Genomic DNA, 22,409 nt, shown 5'->3' on the forward strand with positions numbered 1-22,409 from the left:
CAGTCCTGGCCTGTCGGCAACCTCCTGTTTCCTTGGAAAGAGGCCACCACCTCTCTCGGCCTTCATTTCTTGCTCTGTACCTGGGGGAGGATTTCTTATGGGTCCATACCACACAACTAATGATAATCTAATGGACTCCTGATTATAAAGGGGCTTGGAAAAATACAGAAAGGAAAGGAAGAACCCGTGACCAGGAGCTCACCTTGGGTCCAGGCTTGGCCTCCAGGGTGGACGTGGTCCCAGCCGTGGATGTCTCACTGACCATGCTGGACGGTCTTTGGTTTCTCTCTGGCTTCGACATATGTGGGTGTGGCCTGCAGGGAGGTGTGGGGGATCCAGTGAGTGTGTGCCAAGCTGCAGAGTGGGAAGCTAAGTCTGTTCTAGGTTGGAGCTAGCTGCCTGGCCTTAGAACAACTCAGGTCCCAGTTTTTGGAGGCCGTCTGATCCCAGATTGTAGACTGAAGGCCATAATATCCACCTGTCCCTGTGCTTCAGGACACCAAAATGATGACAGATGGACATATCACCACAGCCAAATATTCCAGAAAAGGGTGCACACCGCACTATCTGTCTGTGGTCCTAAGGTACCACACTCATTCTCCTAGTACGATGTGCATGGTAACTGCCCAAGGCACACAATACTCTTCACAGAAGGAGGGAGACATCACACCCTTGTACACATACACCTCCACTTCTCTGACTCCCAAAAGAAGCTGCTTATAATTAGTAACAAGAAATCACTTGCGCACACATCCACACCCCCAGACATACACAGAGAATGCTTACATAAACGCCAGTGGGGCTTGCCTCCCAAAATAGATTATTCAACAAAGAATCCTATTCTGGGAACACTCCATTTGCCCCAAAATAGAGCCATTGGAGCTATTAACCCCCTGTGCCATGCCTGGAGAGCAGGGAGCCATGGAGTGTATGTAGAGCCACCATAAGCATCCCCACCAGCAGCCCAGCCACATGGAGGCCCAAGGCTTGGAGCACTACTCTAAAGAGGTACGGAAGAACAACTTCTCACCTGCCTTCTGCGGAGCCCATATCTGTACCAGTCTTTCCCACACAGGAGTGTCAATGCCTTCACTCAAGCTCAGTACCTATCTTTGAACAGTGTGATTCATGACGGCAAGACCCTCCTAGCTCCACAATCTGTAGGCTGTCCCTGAGCAGAGAGCAGAAACCACTTCGTTCCTTGACTGCATTTTGTCTGCTGCTCCAATGAGCATCGGGATCCAAGCAGGTGATTAGCAGGCAGACTATACTGCAGAGAAAGCACTTCACAAGACTTAGCCAGGACCATGAAAAGACAAAGCTGGAAGATCCAGGCCAGACAAAACTGGTCAGAATGTCCTGTATCACTTACTTGATTATGGTGTGACAAAAAAATTCTAGTCTTCACCTAGAGATTCCATGCTCCCTTCAGGTACCGCCACGGCTCAAAGGACAGGGAACTTTGTAGCACCCTAAGTCACAGCACCAACACTGCCCCAGGCAGGGACTTCTCTGTAGAAGTTGTGTGGCCACTATACTTCCCACTGGAGGAGGCATCAGCTTCCCAATGGGTCAGCCCTGTGAGATGCTCAGCTGCAGCAGATGTACTTCGCACAAGGCAGAAAGCTGGCTGACTCCTTATCAGCCAGGCTCACCCCGAATCCCTGCCCCTGGCTTCCATCCCAGCCAAAATGTTGTTACTGTTCCCTGCTTGGATAGGGAATGTCACCAGGCTCAGCCTCTCCCTTGGCAGAGGCTGTGGCAGCAAGATCACGGCCTGGGGGTGGGAAGAGGCTCTGTGAAGCTGCCTTGTCCTCCCTCTGCCTCTAAGCAGTGCAACCAACCATTCTCCCAGGACCCTGTCCTGCCCAGCTTTCCAGAAGGAGGGAAGGAGACTAAAGCTAAGACACAACCAGTGAGTGGGACAGGACAAAGGTGCTTTCTTCCAAGTCTGAGGACCCGAGGTCAGTCCCTGGGACCTACATGGTAGAAGCGAGAACTGATTCCCACTAGAGAGAGAGACAGATACACACACACACACACACACACACAGAGAGAGAGAGAGAGAGAGAGAGAGAGAGAGAGAGAGAGAGAGAGAGAGAGAGAGAGACATATACACACCTACACACATAAGCACTCATATACACACACTCACACACACATGTGCCCACAAACACGTATAAACATATAAATAAATTCAAGACATAAGAGCCAATCTCACAGAGGTTTACCTGAAATTTTTATCAAGTTCATTCGGCTCTCCTTTGAGATGTATATTATAGGATATTTAACAAGATACATGAAAAAGATGAATGAATGGGAATGTCCCGTAGTCCTGCTACCCAAAGCAAAAACAGTTTAACATTTGTTTATGCCTGTCCTTTTTGATACGCCTGCTTTGATTTGGGGCTTATTTTAACATAAACATTTTTAAAATTATCTAAATCATCTTAAATAAACACAACCCTTTTTATGGAGAGCTCCCCCATGCCTTCTCTACAGGACAATGAAGAAGACTATCTGGATTTCCATCAGGAAACCGGAAGGAGTGCACACTTTGGGTTATACCTTGCCTAGGTGCTGGCTGGCTGAGAGGTCTCTCAGCCAACAGCATGAGGAGAAGGACAACTGGACCAGAGGTTTGGATGAAGAAAGAGGACAGAGTTCCTGGTGAAGGAGCCAGTTATCGAGAGTTTGTCTGGAAAAGGACTGGCTATAGCCACAGCATTGAAATCGAAGGGAGGAGGTGGGAGGCGGGGTAAGGAAGGAAAACCCAAATCTGCCCTAGGCAGGTGACTGTGCTGTCTCTACTAACACTGCAGAAACAAATCCCCGTTCAAACAACAGCCCCCAACCCAGCTCTGAGAGAACAAGATACACACACAGTCCACCTGTCCAAAAACGGGGCCAGCCTTCAAAGGATACTGGCTAGATCCTCTCACCATGGGTGACACTGAATGATGACTTTGGAAATGACCGCAAGCTATTTACTAGAATTACAACCAGTAACTCATTTCACATCAAAAACAGATAGGAGAAAGAATCAAAGCAATTTTCTCAGTTGGATGAAACACCGGCACTCATGAAAGCTTCCGGAGAGGTTTAACCCCATTGATTTGAGCAACAGGAGCATCCATGAAACCTCCTGAATAGATAAGCCAGGAAACCCAGAAATGACTGAACAGAGAGAGCATCATTCAACAAAGGGAATTCAGGTCCATCTGCTTCAGCTCCACTCACTGGGCAGACATCTTCCTCACTGAAGAGGCTGGTGGGGCAGACTCTGATTTTTCCTCAAATCCTTAGCCTGAATGGACTCCACTAATAAGTTGCACCCAAAAAATGTCCCCAGAAGACATACAGCTCTCCCATCAGCCTGCCCTCAGGCATACTGCATCCCACAGAGGAGACCACAGAACCTGCATGCTCAGACTATTAGCGTCCTTACATAAAATCCATTCACTGTAAGCCTGCTTGCCGGGTTTCTGTGCTGTCTGAATTCCCAGTGCAGTGGGATGGCTGAAACAAAGACCTCCCTTTCCCTCACTTAAGCTACATGAATACAGATTCTTTTGCTGCAGGGGTGTGGGCTGAAGTTCAAAACAGTGAGCAAGACTTTTAGCTCAGCTGCCTCCTGTCAGTACCAAACAAAAGAAATGAAGACTAGACAAAAATCAGCCAGGAGGAAGCCCACTGGAAAATGACTGGACTCTACCCTGGCCTTAGCTATACAGTGGCTTTCTCTGTGCCTCAAGACAAAGTGTGCATAATCCCACAGGCAGAGCAAAAACCTCTAAGTTCTGGAAGCCATTTGCTCCGAGCACTGGCATGTCGTCACAGCAGGACCTCTCTCAGTCACAAGCTGTGAGGGACAGGTGCATACACTACAGCAAGCGGTGGGATGACGCTGCAGGGCCTCCTGAACAGCTAAGTGCCAGCCGGGTGCTTTCCCTGTATCCTCTCAGCTACATGGTCAGCTTGTCAGGGTTATTATCCTTGCTTTGTAGATGAGCCCCAGACAGATTAATGCCTTGCCTAAGATAGCTGCAATGTTGGGAAATCTGGGCTTACTCAGGGGTCTGAGGCAGGGGAATTGAAGTTCAAAGCTATAAGGTAAACTCATAGCAAGCCTGAGCAACTTAGTGAGATTCCATCTCCCAATGTAAAGGTGAGCTTGGCTATGGCTCAGACTTCTTGCCTAGGTAGATCCAGGTGAAGTTCCTAGTGCTGCAAAGATTAAAAACAGGTGAGAAAAAATGAACTGGGTGGGTCTGCCACAGAGAGACCCCAGGTTCCGAGGGAGAAGTCCCCGGGTCTGTAAGATATATAGACCTTGGCTAGATCATCCACAAGGCCAACTCCAAACCAAGGGGGCCTAAGGTGGCAGAAAGAGCTAGAGCAGAGATGACTGCACTTCAGTTGAGCTGACGTTATGATTCTTCTACAAGTCAGTTCTCTGTGCCCCAGTTTCTATTTTGTAAAATGGGCTGAGAACCACCTCTCTCTTCGCAAGGCAGCTTGTACACGAAAATGTCTTTCTGAGAACCAGGACCATTCCTGTGTCTCCACTGGAGACCCCAGAACCTAAATCCCATTCACAGTTTATTTTTATTACCAGAAAGCTCAGACCACAGTGGTTTCTTAGCAACGCCTTACCTGCGACTTTTTTTAGTCAAAGTATAAAAACTATGGCAGGCTTTTCCCTTAAGTGGTCAAGGCAACGGCAGGAAGTCAGAAAAAAATGGGAAACAGAACTCTATTACTAAATTAAAACAACAACAACAACAACAACAAAAAAAACCAACTGTATTGGGCTGGGGATACAGCTGGGCGGGTGATAGTGTCCTTGCCTAGTATGGATAAGACCCTCAGTTTGAATTCCAACTGAGGAATTCCAATTTTTTATTGAAAAATTAAAAAACGTCATTTAATGTTATCCCATGAATTCCTAGATAAATGGGCCCCCAACTTCAGGCTGTGTCCTCAAGGATTCCAAAGACAAGAGAATTCAGCTGGGTGGCAGATGTGAATGGAGGGCTGAGACACAAGCACACATTTAAGGAGCACAATCTACAATGAGAGAGAGAGAGAGAGAGAGAGAGAGAGAATGAGAATGAATTAGTTCTTGTCCCAAAGAGGCAGGGACACCTACACAACCCTCCTCCCAGAAGAGGCGGCACAGACAGGCTGCAGACGCGTATTGTCAGCTCCCAACATCCTGGGGGAGGCTGTCTGACATGGGATTTCAATGCAGCAAAGGCAGCCTCATTCCGACACAGCTCACTATGAGCTTTCCCTGTCCCCCTCAATTCCTTAAAGACAAGCTGGAAAAGAGCCCAACAGCACCCCCTCACCTGGCATGAAGACAGTCCGGAGAGCTGCGCCACCAACCTTTGTCAGAGCATTGTCCTGAATTTGGCCTTAGAGTCCTCAAGCTGGAATGCCTTGGGCTAGTCTCTTCTTCTCTCCAGACCCCATGACTGTGCAGGGGGGGAGCGAGACATGGACCCGCGATGCTCCCATTCAAATCCACCTCCTTCCGGCCTGCCTGCTCCTCCTGCCTGATCTACTGAGCAGCCACCGCTCTCACCAAACTACAGCATTTGTTAAATAGCAATCAGAGTAATTCCCAGACTCGGGGGAGGCAAAAGCAATGGACGAGAGAAGTCACAGGAAGAAACCAGACTTGTTTTTGAGCAACAGCTCCCCTTCCACATAGCAAAGCCACCATAGCTACATATTTGGCCAGCAGGAAAGAGCCAAAGATGTGGGTGTCATGTGGCAATGACTGCATTCCTAATGTTAAGCCCTTGAAAACATCCACACCAAAAACTGCCACTAGGCCCTAAGTGAACTAAGGGCCACCATCCCCATGTCTCCCCTTACCTGTGACTGTCACAAATGTTGTCTGAAAATCCAGAGAGGAAAGCCAGTCAAGTTTCTGCATCTGCTTGCCAGGTGTTTGCATTTCTCCTCATCTTTTTCTGCTGCCATGGCAACCAAATGCAACAGGCACAGCTAGCCCAAGACTATCAGTGTCTGGAGAGAAGGTGCTGGTTCTACCAGCCACTGATGGTAACATACAAGACTCTCACAGCCCAAAAAGATGAGCACGGGGTGGCTTCCTTCTGGAGCTGGAGTGCCCTCTCCTTGATCTTATCTCTGGCTGCCAGCTTTTACCAACATGTAGCTGCAGGAGGAGCAGCAGGAGACAGCATCACCTAGCAGCAGGAGATGCCCACATAAGCCAACAATCTGCACCAGTCTCAGAAGAGTGAGCCCTGACCCCTGTAACATAAGCCTCTTCTGCAAAGGGGCCCAAGTTCAGTAAGAGACCGCCTACCTTCAGGAAGCTCAGATCTCTTTTAGAGCTGTCTTCAAACACCACACTCGCAATATTATCAGCAATTCCAACCAGTGTTTTCTTTCTCCAAATATACAAATGACAAAAAGGGAGAGCATATGAACTCACTGCACGCAGGGTCCCCTTGGTGAGGAACCTCCAAGGGAGCCCAGGTGCCCTGGAGTTGATTGCTCAGCACAACAGTGGGCTTCTGGACTTCCAAAGCAAGTGCACTCTCACTCAACTCAGGCTCCACCTCCACATGAAACGCTTTGCAGAATCTGGGGATTGGTGTACACAGCCTGCTGCCGGCATTGCTCAGGAATGTTTCTGTCCTCTTCCCCACAGCTGTAGAGACACCCTAGCACTGAGGAGAAGAAAGCATGTGCCCGTGCTTGAGGATCAGATACAGAAATCACATTCCTGAAACTTCCAAGCAGGTAGACCCATTAGCTACTGTGATAATTAGTTCTGTCAACTTGACACAGCCTAGAATCACAAAGAGAGTCTAGATGAGGGGTTGTTTACATTGGGTTAGCCTGTGGGCATATCTACTGGGGACTCTCTTAATTGAGTCAACTGATTCAGGAAGACCCAGGCCACTGTGGGCAGCACCATCCTCTAGGCAGAGAAGGTCCTAAACTATGTTAAGACTGGAGAAATCAAGCTGAGCACAAGCAAGCAAACAATCATCACGTATTAACTTATCTCTGTACGTGCTGTGACTCCCCTGTGATAACAGCCTGTAACCTGGAACTGTAAGCTGAAACAAACCCTTCCCCTCACCAGTTGCTTTTTTGTCACGATGTTTTGCCATAGCTACAGAAATAAAACTAGGACAGCCACAAAAGGCCAGACACATGCTGATTACTGAAGAAAACCAGAAAGCATCAGGAGGAAGCTTCAGAAGAACAGCAGGGATGATCCAGTCACGAGCAAGGGGGCCCTGTAACAGTGCTGGAGAAGGCTTCCTACAGAAGTGACAGTAAAGGAGGATCGGTGTCTTTGAAGCAGGCCTAAGGTTACTACAGATCAACCAGTTAGAACCTCTATGCAATAGCAACCACGGTCCACCCAACACACTGAGCACAGCCTGTGACTAGGGTTTTCTCTCTGAAGATCACTGAGATAAGCAGGGTTCTGCTTCCTCTCCTCGAGACCCCAGCTTTGGGTTCCTACTTGATGCCCCTAGAGGTTATGTGTATGTGTACAATTGTAGCAAGAGAGTAGGACGGAAATTGAGTCAAAGTTAGCACGTGAAAGAATGGAAGGTTCACTTGTAAAAGAGCAAAGAAAACTGTGGGCTGTACAAAGACCCAAAGCCCACCTAGTGGACTATACATCCCAATCCTCTGTTTAGAATCTCTGCCATTGTTTTTTCCAGCTCTGGTCTGTTTCCACGCATGGAGAAGCTTTTCTCCCTTCACACACTCTTCTGTTATTATCCACTATCTCTATCCAAATCCTTGTTCAGGGCAATGACCTAGGATTTCCCTAGGGGACCCTCTGCCCCAATCTCAGCTCTACAGTCCTCCCACCAGGTGAGGAGTGTAGTCAGAGCATGCTCCTGTGCAAGGTGATGTTTCAGGAGAAAGGGAATTTTAGGCGGCTCTGATCATACCACCCCAGAACGTCCTGCAGCCTCTCTCCCTGCCTACATCCTCTCCCCAGAGGTGTGAAGACTGAGAAATAGAACTCTTCTCACTTGGAATCAACCCAGCCACTCCAAGCCCCCTCTACCTGACACAAAACAAACAAGAAACCAAAACAGCAGAAACAGCCTAGCAAGCTAGGTGTTGGGCTCACATCTTCAAGCTTTCAAACTCTGCCTGAGTATGGAGAACATTAAAAAAAAAGAAAAAATACTTACTCCTCCCGCAGAACGTATTCACTGTTTTCTGAAGAAAACTGTCCAGTCACAGGATGCCTAAATGTTGTAGTCTGCTGGTTGTGGCTAGAGAGAGAGAGAGAGAGAGAGAGAAGTCAAGTTAGTGAGGGGACAACAAGGACGGCAAAGTCAGCATGCCCAGGACCCTGGTCATCAAATGCTCCTCAGAAAAGGAGGAGCAGAGCTGGCTGGAACTCACCACACTGTGGCCCAGGTTGACCTCAAACTCATACTGATCCCCCTGCCTCTGACATCTAAGTGTCCAACTGGCTTTCTTTTCTGAAACAGGGTCTGGCTACATTTCCTTGCCTGCCCTGGAACTTCAGTGTAAACCAGGCTGGCCTCAAACTTTGGACAGTCCTCCTATTTCTGCCTTGTACGTAGTGGGATTACAGTTGTATGTCACCACACCCAGGAAAATACTGTATTTCAGGAAAATACAATATCTTAAAGACATATTTCACTGAGTTCCAATACACTGAAACATGAAGGGGAGGGGAAAAGCCCTTAAGATAGTACAAGCTGATACAAGAATGAAGGAAAACAGGCGACGCTCTCAACAGCTTCCCCGAACTGGACGCCAGGGAGAGAATGCTAAGAATTAACCACCCGCCCTGCAAGTCCTATCTTCTTAAAATTCCTCTCAGTGCTACCAAATGTCTTCAGTTCGCTGAAGGGATGATAACCGTATGGGCATGTCTCTACAGCGCGACCTGCATGGTTCCAACACACAGGTGCTTCTGTCACCCTTTTGAAGTCAGGAGTGGCTGCTTCCATGCAAGGCCGACAGACTCGGCCGATGTGAAGGTGTCTTGTGTTCTGACAAAAACTGCCTGGTGCTTCAGAAGATGCGGAGCTGGCTCTGGAGGCTGCTGGCTTGTTTCACAAATAATTGAAGCTCCTTTCTCAAAAAAGAATGTGATGGATTGAAAAGGGATTTCCCAAGAACTAAATCAGAGTTGCTTTCAAGTTTTTAATATTAAAAAAAACACACACACACACCAAAAATCACCAGTAGCATCATTATATATCTGGAAATCTCCTTCCAAGGTAGTTTGGGATTTGGGGCGTGGGGGGCACATGTACTAGAGCACACATGTGGAGGTCAGAGGGCAACTTTCAGGAGTTGTTTCTTTCCTACCATGTGGATGGGTCCTAGAGATTGAACTCAGGTCATCAGGATGAGTAGCAAGTGCCCTTACTTGCTGAGCCCAAGTTGGCAGCAATTTTTCTACATATAAAAATATGTTCCTTTTTTCAGTTTTAATATTTGATGTTAACTTTCTTTTAAAAAAAAAATCTTCAAGTCAAAGGTTCCCACTGGGGTTTTAATATCCCAATCAACTGATGGAAGAGAAACACTTCCATCCGATGCCTTCATTTAATTTACTGAGTAACGGAGCCTGGCATATGGACAGAATCTTTTTCATACAACTTGCCTGTGAGTGATGCATTGCTGTAGGGGCAGGAGCACTGGGGAACAAAAGCACCCCTAACTCCCTGACCCCATGGTGCTTCTCTTTAGACTCATGCTCTTCTGATGCTGAATAGTTTGGGGGGTTCCCTCCCATTATAATCAACATCTTTGAGCACAGATGCTCCCTTGCCCCAATTCCAATTATTTACTTGAGTTAAAGTCGTTGAAGTAAAATTACAAAATCAAAGGGCATGGTCCCTTTTAAAAGCTCTTAACACAGGTGAAGAGCGCCCCCCTTTTTTTTTTGCCATCACAGCCAATAGATCATCTCAGTTTAGTGAGGTTAAGATGGTAGCTTCACCCCCTAATTGAGCACTGGCCTCTCTGGAGATTAGTGTATGTAAATCAGCACAGCACAAAGGTTAGCGAGACAATGTCTAAAAGCCTGAGATTTCCCTTGCTCTGTCCCGGTGGGTGCCCGGAGTAACCTTAGCAGTGGTAGCTGGAGCAGCCATGGCACTAACAGGCCAGCAGGCCAGGCTGCTTGTTGCTTGATCCAGCCCCAGACCCACCCCTACCAATCCTTCACTCATCGTGGCACAGCTGGCCTCTCAATTCCTGTTCCTACCCAACCCACAGAATCCTATGACCTCATCAGGCAGGCAGCAGCCCGGGCTTCCCGAAAAAGCAGCTTTCCAGTTTAGGATGTAGCCCCCTGCAACACCTGCTTCAGACAGCCTTGCATCACGTCCAAGAGCTGGGCCTTATGTGTACACAGCTTTTTCTGTTTTTAACCAGGGGCCTGGAGAACACAAACTCTGGGTCAGTCCCATTTTCAGCCTAGAGGGGGAAATGTCTTGCTCACAGGGGACAAGTAAGCAGCAACCCCCCCACATCTGAAGCTCGGAAGCACTTTAGAGGCCACAAAACATTTGCTCACATATCTCAGCTGTCAACACATCAGCTCTTCATTTTCTAAGTGAGAAAGCTGGGTGGAGGTGAGGACTGTGTACAAGACAACTTCAGGGAAGAGTGTTAAGACAGGGCACGGACCTAGGCTCTGATTGTACACAATCACCTGTTGCCCCCTTCCCTTAGGAACTAGAGACTGGTAGCTTCCTTCCGGACTATGGTCAGAAAGCCCTGTGGGCAGGGCATCAGAACATAGTGCTCACCTTCACTCCCCACCCCCATCTCCCTTGTGCCCAGGGCCAAAGTTCTGAAGGATACTTGTATGGCAATCAGTATGCCCCAAGCAGCCCCTGGTCCTATCATAAGATCAGCTAACGACCCTCTGGTAGACAAGAGCACAGGGCAAATCTTTTATGTGCCTGGAACAGATCCAGCAGGCCACCTTTTCTCAATACAACATCAACCCTAAGAGCAACCATTCTGCTCCTCACGCCCTAACTCATGTCATCACTTGTAATTCAGAGTCCCAGGCTTATGAATCCTGAGCTACAAGATGCTGGTGCTGAAATCAAAAGTACAAGCACCCTAACATTAGAAGGAACATGAGTTAAGTTCACACACACACACACACACACACACACACACCACATACACATAAACAAAGCTGTTGCCTGTTCACACGTAACGCAGCTCCCCACACTCCCTTCTGCAATATGCATGCTGCCCTCGATGCCAACATAGCCGGCCTCAGCATCAGCCCTTCCAGCTTCCAACTGCTCACATTCATCAACTCCTGTCCATTACTTTCAGATACCCCAGGAGGTCAGGAGCACGGGTCGTGTTATTTCCATAATACAAATAAGAGAAATGAAGCCAGAGGTCCCGAGTTCAATTCCCAGCAATCACATTGTGACTCGAAACCACCTGTAATGGGATCTGATGCCCTCTTCTGGTGTGTCTGAAGACAGCTACAGTGTGCTAGCATACATAAGAGAGAGAGAGAGAGAGAGAGAGGACATGTCCATTAAGAAAGGAGACAGGCCTGCAGGGATAAGTGGGTCCTGAATACTGGGGTCCTAAGTTTTGGCTGAATGTACCCAGCTTGCTTCTGACAGAGCTTCTGGCTCAGCACTCTGAACAAAAGGACAGGAATAAGGTCCCTAGACGATGCCATTCAACCTGATACCAGTAGGGCAGGTTATGTGCTGTCACCTGGCCTTTAGGGAGAAAAGCAAACCCCACAAGAGGTAGATAACTTGTCTATAGACTCAGTCAACTACTGTGCTCCCTACACAGCTCCAGGACCACCACTCCCCAAAGAAGGCCGCCTGTTAAATCAGCTGGGAGTTCTCTCACGCTGTACTCACTGTCCAACTTTGGACCTAAAACTCTAGTCTGTTACCTGATTCTAAAGCTCACAAAGTCACATGTCCCATCACCCTAACTCAAGAAACAGTCTGCAGGCCTGTCCTGACGCATCCCTGAATTACCTGTTCTGAAACCTGACTTCCCACCTTCCCACCTTCCCACCTTGCAGGCATGGCCCTGCCGGGAGCTGATTTCATGGGAATAGAAACTTCACGCAGGAATTTCTGCTTCGCTTTAGGCTACCAAGAAAGCAATCTGCCAAGTGATTTAAAACATGATCTAGTCCTCTTTCTTAAAATCCCACTCTTTCTCCTGGAAGCAGCCTTTCAGAAGGGCCTGGCAGCATGTGACTCGGAGAGTACCAGGGAGCACGGAGGGGAGAGTGAGTACCCAGGTAAAAAAGCACGCATCACAAAAGCCCTGCGCAGGGAAGGACCGAGACTGGATCCACAGTCGGGCAGCCAACACAAGAGCCTTGATAACAGAATCCAGAGGGCTGGAATCTTTAATCTCAGAACTCAGGAGGTTGAGACAGGAGGGTCCCTGAGTTCAAGGCCAGCCTGGCCTGCAAAGAAAGTTCTGAGGTAGTCAGGACAACACAGAGAAAGCCTGTCTCAACAACCCCACTCTCTACCCCGCCCCCGCCCCCCCCCCCAAGAAAGAGCAGTGACTTTGATTAGTTAAATATTCCAATTAGCTAAAAGTTCCAATTATTTATCTAGCACATTTATTTTTTATTGATTTTTTTTTAATGCAAGGAGCTCTGGAAAGCTGTGAAAGACGCTTAAGAAGGAAGAGCATACTGTAAGTGTGGCTTTCTGATGGTCGTGGCATTGATATGTGGAGTGTGACAGATGTGCTTGTCAGCACTAGCTCTGTTCCCAGCTATAAAAAGAGGAACCCACTTAAAATGTAAGAAAAGTATCTGGCCAAAGTCAAAAGGGGCCCTCATCAAGCATGCTGAGCAGAGCCTGTCAGTCCCCTATCCCCAACTTTCTGACCCTTCCATGTGCCTCCCAGGACACTACAGAACAGTCACCCTCAGGCTAAGGCTGACTCCAGCATTGCCTCCAGGCTTCTTAAGGCACATTTTATCTTTGTCCTCGGTGTCTGAACAGAACTAAGGACTGTGGGTCACCTAATAGTGCTTCAGTAAATGCTCAGACTGAAAACCCAAACTCCGAGCACGAGAAGAAACTGCCTTCACTACGGCCGCTCTCATCTGGGCTGCTCAATGGAGGGGTGGTGGTGATCAACAGGAGAAACCATCTTCAAGGACAGAGGACGCAGCTCGGTTGGGAGAGTGCTTGCCTAGCATGCACTAGGCTGTGAGTTCAGTCCCCAGCCCCATAACCAAGCTAGTGGCCCACACCCATCGTCCCAGCACCCAGGAGGTAGAGCAGTTCCAAGCGATCCTCGGCCATGCATCTTGTGAGTTCTAGGCCAGCCTGGGCTAGATGAGACTGTCTCCTTTGCATTTCCTAAGGTTTATTTTGCTTAACACTTTTACTAATTTATTCACTTAACAGAAAGTGTCACCATAATGTGGCAGAATGGTCTTTCAGGTTTTCGGAATTTTAAATATGCTACAGTTGACAACAACTTCCTCTGACAGCCCCTCTCCCCATAGCCAGGAGATCCTGAATGAGCCAGTATATGGTCCCATCCTGTCCCCCAAGGGGAAGCTATCCACTCAGCACTAACCCATCTCTTTTAACACATGCCCTGGGAACCACTCAGTCCAGACAGTTGGAGCTGAAGCCCGGTTCAGATTAAAGCAAGCTTCCTCACCTCTTCCAAGCCTTGGTTCTGGCATTACAAGTAGGATTCTAAAATGTTTAATGAAATTTAAAGAAAGGGGCATATGAAGGTTAAAATAAAGGGGCATATATGCTTAGCACACAGAAGGCGCTCAATGTTTAACCTGACTGAGCTTGACTATGGTAACAAGAAACAGATATCTAAGTTTTAACGAAAGGAGATTAAGCCCTCTTCACCCCAAAGCAAGTACTTTTCCCGTAGCAATGTCCTCAAACACCGGAGTCGATCTGTTCCTTTCTATACCGTATCTTTCACTTGTGGTGCACATGTGAGCACTACTGGCTTCTTCTCAAAGATGTTCTGGATTCCCCTCACCTTCTCCATCCACTTGCCTCTGACCCACATACACACAGCAGCCCCAGCCTATCCCCCACAAGGGATTGAACCTAGGGCCTTGGGAAGATGAAGCAAGTACTCTGTCATAATTAAAACAAAACAAAACAAACGGTGTCTCCAGCCTGCTTTTTACTGTCTACTTGGAGACAGGGTCTCACTAAGTAGCCAAGGTTGCCCTTGAACTCACTCTGTGCTCCAGGCAGACCTGGCACTTGAGATCCTTCTGCCTCAGCTTCTCAAGTACACTGTGATTCCAGCCTTGTAACAAGCAGGCTCGTCTTTTGTCTCCTGGTTAGTCTTGGTAACAGCTCCTAGGCACATCTTTTGATTCTTCTGTCTCAGGTTCTGTGACTTCACTGGAAGCTCTCGGGTCTTGTAAGATAAGAGATCATGACAGCCTTACTACACCACACACAGTGAAAATACACTCCTTGCCTTGGCTTATAAGGCCCTAGAAGACAGGCTAGAGCTATAGCTCAGTTGGCACAGTGCTTGCCCAACACCCACAAAGCCCTGAGTTCCATCTTTAATACCACATAAACTGGCTCTGTGGCACACAGTAGGTGGAACAGAAAATCCCAAGTTCAAGATCCTCAATTATGAGAATCTGTCTCAAACCAAACCAAACCTTAGATGATCGGACCCTGCCTAGCAGCAGCCCCTTCAAACACGCTTCTGTCCCTGCCCGCCTCATTTCCTCAACACTCAGGCCTTTCTTACTTGCACCCTGTGTCCTCGCAGTCAGCACGCTCCTTGCCTTTGTCCATGGAGCTAGCACCTTGTCCTTTAGACCTGGGCAGGGCTATCACCTCCTGGGCCCTTCTCACTGTCACTTCACACACACCAGCCAATTTCAGTTATTAACAGCTGTAATGTTTCTCACTTATGTAGCAACCAGTAGGGGTGTCTGGCACCCAGGAGATACTCAGAAGTATTTCTCGACTCAATGGATGAGGAAAAAGGGGTGGGGGAGGATTCTGATCTTCAAGTGAACCTTCAAATAAATGAGCTGTCTGAGCCTCAAGTAACAGACAAGAACCTAACAGACACTGGCCATCAGGATGTAGGTGCCTTCTGTAGGCAGAATAAAGAGACATACACCAGAAGCCCCTTCAGGCTCAAGGTGAAGGTTAATGCCCTCAGTGCAGAAAGGCATGAGTCCAGTGCCTGAAAGGAAACTGCTGAACAGCTAAGGACACTCGGGGTGGGAACTCATGGCCTCTGTCTCCCTTTCATGAACGAGACAGAATGTGGGGCTAAGGGCTAGTGAGATGGCTCAGCAGGTAAGAGCACCCGACTGCTCTTCCAAAGGTGCAGAGTTCAAATCCCAGCAACCACATGGTGGCTCACAACCATCCTTAACAAGATCTGACTCCCTCTTCTGGAGTGTCTGAAGACGGCTACAGTGTTCTTACATATAATAAATAAATAAATCTTTTAAAAAAAAAAAAAAAAAAGAACGTGGGGCTAAGCTCAGCACAGGGATAGCTATAAAGGCTCTTGCTTGGTTTTCTGCTCCCTCCACCAGTATTTATCCTCTGCTCTTCACTTCCTGCCAGTCCTAGAGCATGCTCATGGGGACGGCACCTGAACTATTACCTCAACAGCCTGGGAATGAGCACCAGCCACCTTCAGCCAGAGTCTGTGTAGAGTCTATCAATATCTCATAAAGTCCCAGGGATGGGCCAGCGGGCCAGGGTTCCCTGGCAAAGGTTCCTCTGCCAGTGCTGGAAATACCCACCAGCCCTGGGGACCAGAAATACAGCAGTGCTGGGCTCCTAGTACCCATACTGTCCCCATCTCGTTCATACCCACCCCAAACTAGGCGGAACTTGAGTCCTGAGGGGTGCTCTGGTACTACTGCTTTTTCCGTGCCAAAAGGCACTGAGAGAGTCTAAGAGAGTCACATGGTGACTGCCAACCTTGGAAAGAAGTATTTCTGTCCTCCTCATCTCCTTCACGGAGCAGAGTGATGACTTTCAGTGTGATCTAGAAAGCTTGCGTGCACACTAGGTTTTCAGATCCACTCAGGGCCGCTCCATTTGTGAAATACCTCTCCCAAGCCAAGCAAGCCACCTGGCTGGCTGAAGCCTGCCTGCATCCCACAGCCCACAAAGGGCTGCATACCTAGAATTCCACCTGATGAATAGGGAGTTTTCATTTTGGCTTCCTGTGATCATGAATGAAAAGATTAAAGGCAAACTCCTACTAGAATGAGGAAATCAAATGCAGACAGCCCATCCCCTTTTGGAAGGAAGTTTTCAGAGAAACAAGGTAATAGAAGCTGGTATCAGCCTTGTTGGCAGTAACTCCTCACAACCGCTCGGGGCTCCCGTTTCCTCACCCTTGGGCTCCCCATCAGCAGAGGCCACCCAGGCAGATCAGACTGGACACAGCCCGGAGTTCAAACCTTAGCTCTGCCCCATGCACGCATGACCTGGGATGAGTGGATGAGGGCTGGGCTTATCTGTAGACGGAGGAGATAGTCAACTCTGCAAGGTTAGGAGGAGGCCGGCAGGTCGGGCCCCAGGAAACACTTCCGCATTTGGGGCCTGCAGAGCTTTTCCTTTGCTAAGAACTGCTCTTGAGGTGTTGGCCTGCCTTGCTCTATGCGGCAAACTCCAGCAGGAGAAGCCTGCAAAGTCTTAGACCCAAGCACACACTTTCCTCTGGGTTAAGGCGCACACCCCCCCAGATCACTGCTAACGTCTATTTCAAGAACCCGCCTGCCAGACAAAGCGGTCTCAGATCAGCGGGCGCGCCCTTGTCCCTCAGAGGGTCTGGCTCCATGGTGCAGAAACTACAGGTCAAGAAAATCCACCTCCCCGCCCGCCCGCCCGCCCGCCCGCCCGAGACACAGAGCCTACGGGAGTACTGAAATTACAAGGGAGACATTTCCAACCTCAGGACACCCATTTATAATTCCATTCAATGCTTCCCTAGGCCGGTGACTTGGCAGCCGCTTGAGAAGACAGGCCAGGTGTTACAAGAATCTCCCAGGCAATGAGGACGTTTTAGGTGACCGGGGTTCTTCTCAAACTCCTGCCATCCGCCCAAACCCAGACTGAAGTTCAACAACAGTACAGGTAACTTAAAACACAAAGGACTGTCCCCCCTTCATCTGCCAACAGGATACTGTTCGGAAGAACATGAGGGAGATAAGAGTTCAGGACACCTTTGTCCTACTTTTTCCTAATTAAATGGCATTCTTGCTGAGCAGTGGCACTCCTGGGTCACTGAAAACTTCAGGAACCAAAATATATCGCACACTGAATCCTTACAGACCCGTTTGGCACTCACCTGTTCTCTTCCTGCAGACAGGCCCGCACTTGCTTTGAGCCCCATGTTCAGAACTGTCTTTCCTGGCGGCAGTCTGATGAGACTGCCCTCTCAGCTCAGGGCCGACTGAGAGGACTGCCTACTCTCTCTCTCTCTCTCTCTCTCTCTCTCTCTCTCTCTCTCTCTCTCTCTCTCTCTCCTGGGTTTCACCTCTCCAGGGCTGCTCCCAGCAGTCACAATCCAGCAGTCACTCTGGTCCTGCTCATTCATTCTCCTTCCTCTCCACGCCCCAGCAAAACCAGATACCAGGCAGGAACACAGCTTCAGCTCTGAGACTCCACCCCCTGTGGCCAAAGGGAATGAGGATGCCTGGCTGTGCACAGCCAGGCAAGCGCTGTAGGCTATGGGACCCAAACTGTTCTTGGAGCCTGTGAAGCTGGCTCCCTCTACCATAGCCTAACGTCTCTAACCATAACGTCAGAAAGAACCATCCAGTGAGTTTCCTCCATTCAGCATGGGGCTAAATTCAGCCCTAAAACCAAGCCTATTCTTGATGGATAACACTACCACCACGTCCACCTACCTGCCTGGAAAAGCTCCAAGGTTCTTTCAGAACTTCCTGGGAATGACTACGGCTCCTTCAGGACAAATCTTAACCAGGAAGCTTTTGCTCCCAAAAGAAGTAGGAGGAGACAGAAAGGGAAACTGATACTGAGGCAGGTCACAGACCAATAGTGGCTTTTTCGTTGTAACCTACAGAGATCTACTGATCACGGGGTAGGTGAGACAGCTCCACCAGGTTAGAGGGGAGAGGGGGTTGCAGACAGTTCCAAGACTGGGCTCTAGAGTCTGCCACATGCTGGCACACAGTAGGAGATCAAGAAATAATTACTGAGAAAAAATAAAGGGGATTTCGTTCTCAATCTGTTTAGAGTGGCAATTTTTCTAAAATTTGTATCTGTTACCATTTTAAAAGCTTTGGTCCTGAAATCCAGGTTGGTGTCTTTTTTTTAAATAGTTTTAAAGGCCTTCCAAGTTATAAAACAGAATGGGAATCTGGCACTGCAAAATGACAGAGTAAGCAATCAATCCTTACTAAGGCAAGTCAGGTCCAAAGGAAACTGATTCCCCCGACTCTAAAAGGCAGTCCAGATATCCAGAAACGGGCTCAGCCTGCACTACTGGAGGATTTCTGGAGGTTAGGTAAGAGCCAGCATTCCCCAGGAAAAGTTACCCTCCACCAAAAGGGAGTCATTTCATACTGCAGAAGGGACAAATGGCTGTCCGTGGTGCCCATTGGCACACCAAAGCATGCTGGCCTTCAGGCTCCCTCAGTACCACATCTAGACAGTCTCGCCTCCTCTACACTAAACTTCTTCCAGCTTGTGGGATTCCCTTCCACCAGCTACTTAATCTCCTTATAGCCCTGTTATTTCTCGTGTGTGTGTGTGTGTGTGTGTGTGTGTGTGTGTGTGTGTGTGTGTGTTCTCTTTTTCTCCCTCCTTCCCTCCCTCCTTCCTTCCCTCCCTCCCTCCCCCTCCTCCTCTCACTGTTTTCTCTATTCTCCCTTCCTTGCTCTTCCCTACTGTCCGACAGTCAGCCCTGGCCATGTCCTCTGCTCTGGACTCTTCCAGGTGACTCTGGCTGTTCTCCGTCTTTCATGTCTACAATACAATCCACCCCCATAACCACATCACAAAGTAGTCATGTAGTTTATATGTGGGGCCACTACTGACAGACAGCAGGTGGAGGAAGAACACTCATTTTGAGGGTGCTCCATTGAATGGGCCAGAGCCATCCACACACAGGCATCACTAACTGGACTACGTGGGCCATCCAGACAACAACAAAAAAGATGTAAGGTGGGAGGGGGCACACTGGGGGGGTATACAAGAGGAGTTGGCAGGCAGAAACAGAAAGTAGATATGATCATATTCTATTGTATACATGGATGTAATTCCCCCAAATAAAGAAAAATATTGGGCTGGAGAGATGACTCAGCAGTTAAGAGCACTGACTGCTCTTTCAGAGGTCCTGAGTTCAATTCCCAGCAACCACATGGTGGCTCACAACCATTTGTAATGGGATCCAGTGCCCTCTTCTGGTGTGTCTGAAGACAGCAACAGTGCACTCATATACATAAAATAAATAAATAAATAAATCTTTTTTTTTAAAAAAAGAAAAAGAATAAAAGAAAAATATTTAAAAAAAAATCATGAGGACCAGGAGCCAGCCTCACAATTGTCTTCCTTGACAGAATGTTTTAACTAAAAAAGATCATAATTAACTACAAATCAATTGCTATGAAGACTGAATGAGGCTTACAAGCCCAAATCTCATATGGTTAATACTTATTTGGTCCTACTGTGTGTTTAGTTTAGCATTATGTGTACTTTGGGGATAAACAACAATTACTGCATAATCTGCCCTGTGATACTGGCACTCACATCCAATAGGACAAGCAAATGTGGTCATCTGTGCCACACACCCAAGTTGGAGCAGGTGCCCAATGCAAGCTTGAAACATGGCTATATCTGGAAATCACGTTGTAAGGGCAACAACCTTTGAAGGTAGACTGAGCTATTTCCATTTAACAAAGAAAGAAATCAGAGCTGAAAGCAGCCCAGAGCCCGTCTGTAACCACATGACCAAAATTCAAGTTAGTGTAAGTGAGGGCTTAGTCTTCCAGCTTACACTTCAGGTAAAGGCCACCTCTGGCCCCAGTGGGTCAGATGCCAAGGAACCAGGGGAAGAACAGGAAGTGGCCTGGGCTTAGTCATCAGGTGCCTGGGTTTAACCCTCCATCACCAGCAGCACCCTACCAGAGATCAGTGACAGGTATGTGAGAGCTAGAAGGGACACACAGACTGTCTCCACTCTGTCCAGTGGCCCTGCTTCCATGGCCCTGGCCCAGCTGTCCTTGCTGCCAGTCAGCTGTGCTGAAAACCAGATTTCTTGCATTGCCTCCCCTCCCCCACCTTGCCTCTCTATCTCACAACTCCATAGACCCCAGCTCCAGTCACTTAGTCTTTGCAGCCCCTGAGCATGACTGTAGCTGTCATCTTCCCTGCTGAATTCTGGGAAGCCTCCAAGGTCTGTTTTCTTCTAAGTGGCCCTTCCTGGTCACAGTGACACCTGAAGGCTTAGACTAGAATGGCATAGTTCCCAATTCTTATCTGCTTTTCAAAACAGACTCAAGAGCTGCATATTCCAGAAGGGTATGAACCAAAACCCCTTTCCTGCCTCCAACCCACTGTCCAATCTGGCAAATACTTGTGCCAGAGAAATCCTGGTGTCATTATTGCTGTTTGCATTTATGGAATCCTTAGGCACTTAAAATTTTAGCTGGACAGTGAAACAGCTCAATAGGTAAAGGTCCTCACCCCTGAGCCTGACTACCCAAGTCCAATCCTTAGGACCCCATAGAAGAAGAGAACTGACTCACATAAGTTGTCTCCAGACCTACCTACCTACATATCTACACACACACACACACACACACACACACACACACACACACACACACACAATTTCTGAAAAATATCAAAGGTCAACAAGATGGCTCACTGTGTAAAGGCATTTGCCAAGCCTGAAAACCTGAGTTTAATTCCCTAAAACCCACACTGTGGAAGAAGAGAACCAACTCCCTTGTTTCTTCCTCTGACTTCCACCTGTGTGCTGTAGAAAGTACAAGGGCTCCCCTACGCACACACATATCATACACACACACACACACACACACACACACACACACACACATATAAATGTATATGTATATACATATACATACAATACTATGTATGTTCTCCAAGTTGTTTTTTATACTTTATATAATAACACGGACTCCTCCATGTCCACAGCAAAAAACAAACACAGCACTGCCTCCATAGCACCTCCATAGACCTCCCAGGGCCCTCGGCACCCTTTATACAGAGCTGACCCTAGAACCATCCCACATGCTAACCTACCCAGACACATAGCAGGCATTGCAAACTGATGACTATCGACTACTATGTCCCCAGGACAAGTTTTATTTGAGTTCCAAGGAGGTTAAAAATCCAGTGGAATTTTAAAAGCCAAAAATGTCATTCTTGTTCATGTATATATCTCAATTCTAGGTCACCTTGGAAAAGCAAGGACTGTTACAAGGCTGCCAAGCAGACCCACCTTCAGCTCGCTGTGGTCGCCACCACACCCTCTGCTCCCAGAGTTGACCTGGGAGCCCATCTGTCATCACTTGCACACTCCCAGTTTTCTCACACTAACCTCTTTATATCCATGGCTCAGCCAGAATGAAGAAAACAAAAGACAAAGCCTTGGTGTGAGCTGTTAAGAAACGAGCGAGTGCACAAACACCCGAGCTGGAGCTGTTTGGCGAGCCCTACCCTCTGAACTTGCGACACAAGGTTGTGCTGTCACCTACAAAGTTCACAATAGAGTCTTTGAAAAATAACCTAATTGAGTTTGACTTAAGTTTACAACTCTGTTCAAGGCCAACTTCATAGCTGCCCTTGGCCATACACCTTGGACCTCGGGCTGGGTGCACCTGCTGGGGCTGGGGCACAGAGTACCAATACTGACAACCGGAGGCTTTCCTTTAGCAAATATGTTTAGAAGATTCTTGCATGAGAGTAAGAACCAAAGGAAGACGGCAAAAATTGACTAGAAATTTTCTTCCTTATCAAGCAAACAAATCAATTAACTTATACCATCTGTCATATTGTGGAAGAATCTTAGTGGCTGGGGCTGGTGAGATGGCTCACTGGGTAAGAGCACCCGACTGTTCTTCCGAAGGTCCTGAGTTCAAATCCCAGCAACCACATGGTGGCTCACAACCATCCGTAACGAGATCTGACTCCCTCTTCTGGAGTGTCTGAAGACAGCTACAGTGTGCTTACATATAATAAATAAATAAATCTTTAAAAAAAAAAAAAAAAGAATCTTAGTGGCTACCGGGAACTTGCCCTTAATCTTCCGTGCCTGGGCGACAGCACAGCTAAATCCAGACCACCATGCCCTTCTCTACCAAAGAGCACACAGCAAAC

General features: G+C 48.0%; 1 protein-coding gene across 1 annotated transcript in view; it reads right to left on the minus strand.

Moving 5' to 3' along the window:
• Plekha7 (pleckstrin homology domain containing A7) overlaps positions 1-22,409 on the minus strand; it is a 183,534-nt gene that overhangs the window by 57,679 nt on the left and 103,446 nt on the right. The window contains exons 4-5 of the mRNA XM_029535811.1: positions 8,214-8,297; positions 203-314 (exon numbers count right to left, since the gene is read on the minus strand). Of these exons, the coding sequence (XP_029391671.1) occupies positions 203-314; positions 8,214-8,297 (196 nt within the window). The remainder of the gene's footprint in view (positions 1-202; positions 315-8,213; positions 8,298-22,409) is intronic.

Source organism: Mus pahari, chromosome 1 (assembly GCF_900095145.1).
Source record: "Mus pahari chromosome 1, PAHARI_EIJ_v1.1, whole genome shotgun sequence".
Lineage (NCBI taxonomy): Eukaryota > Metazoa > Chordata > Mammalia > Rodentia > Muridae > Mus > Mus pahari.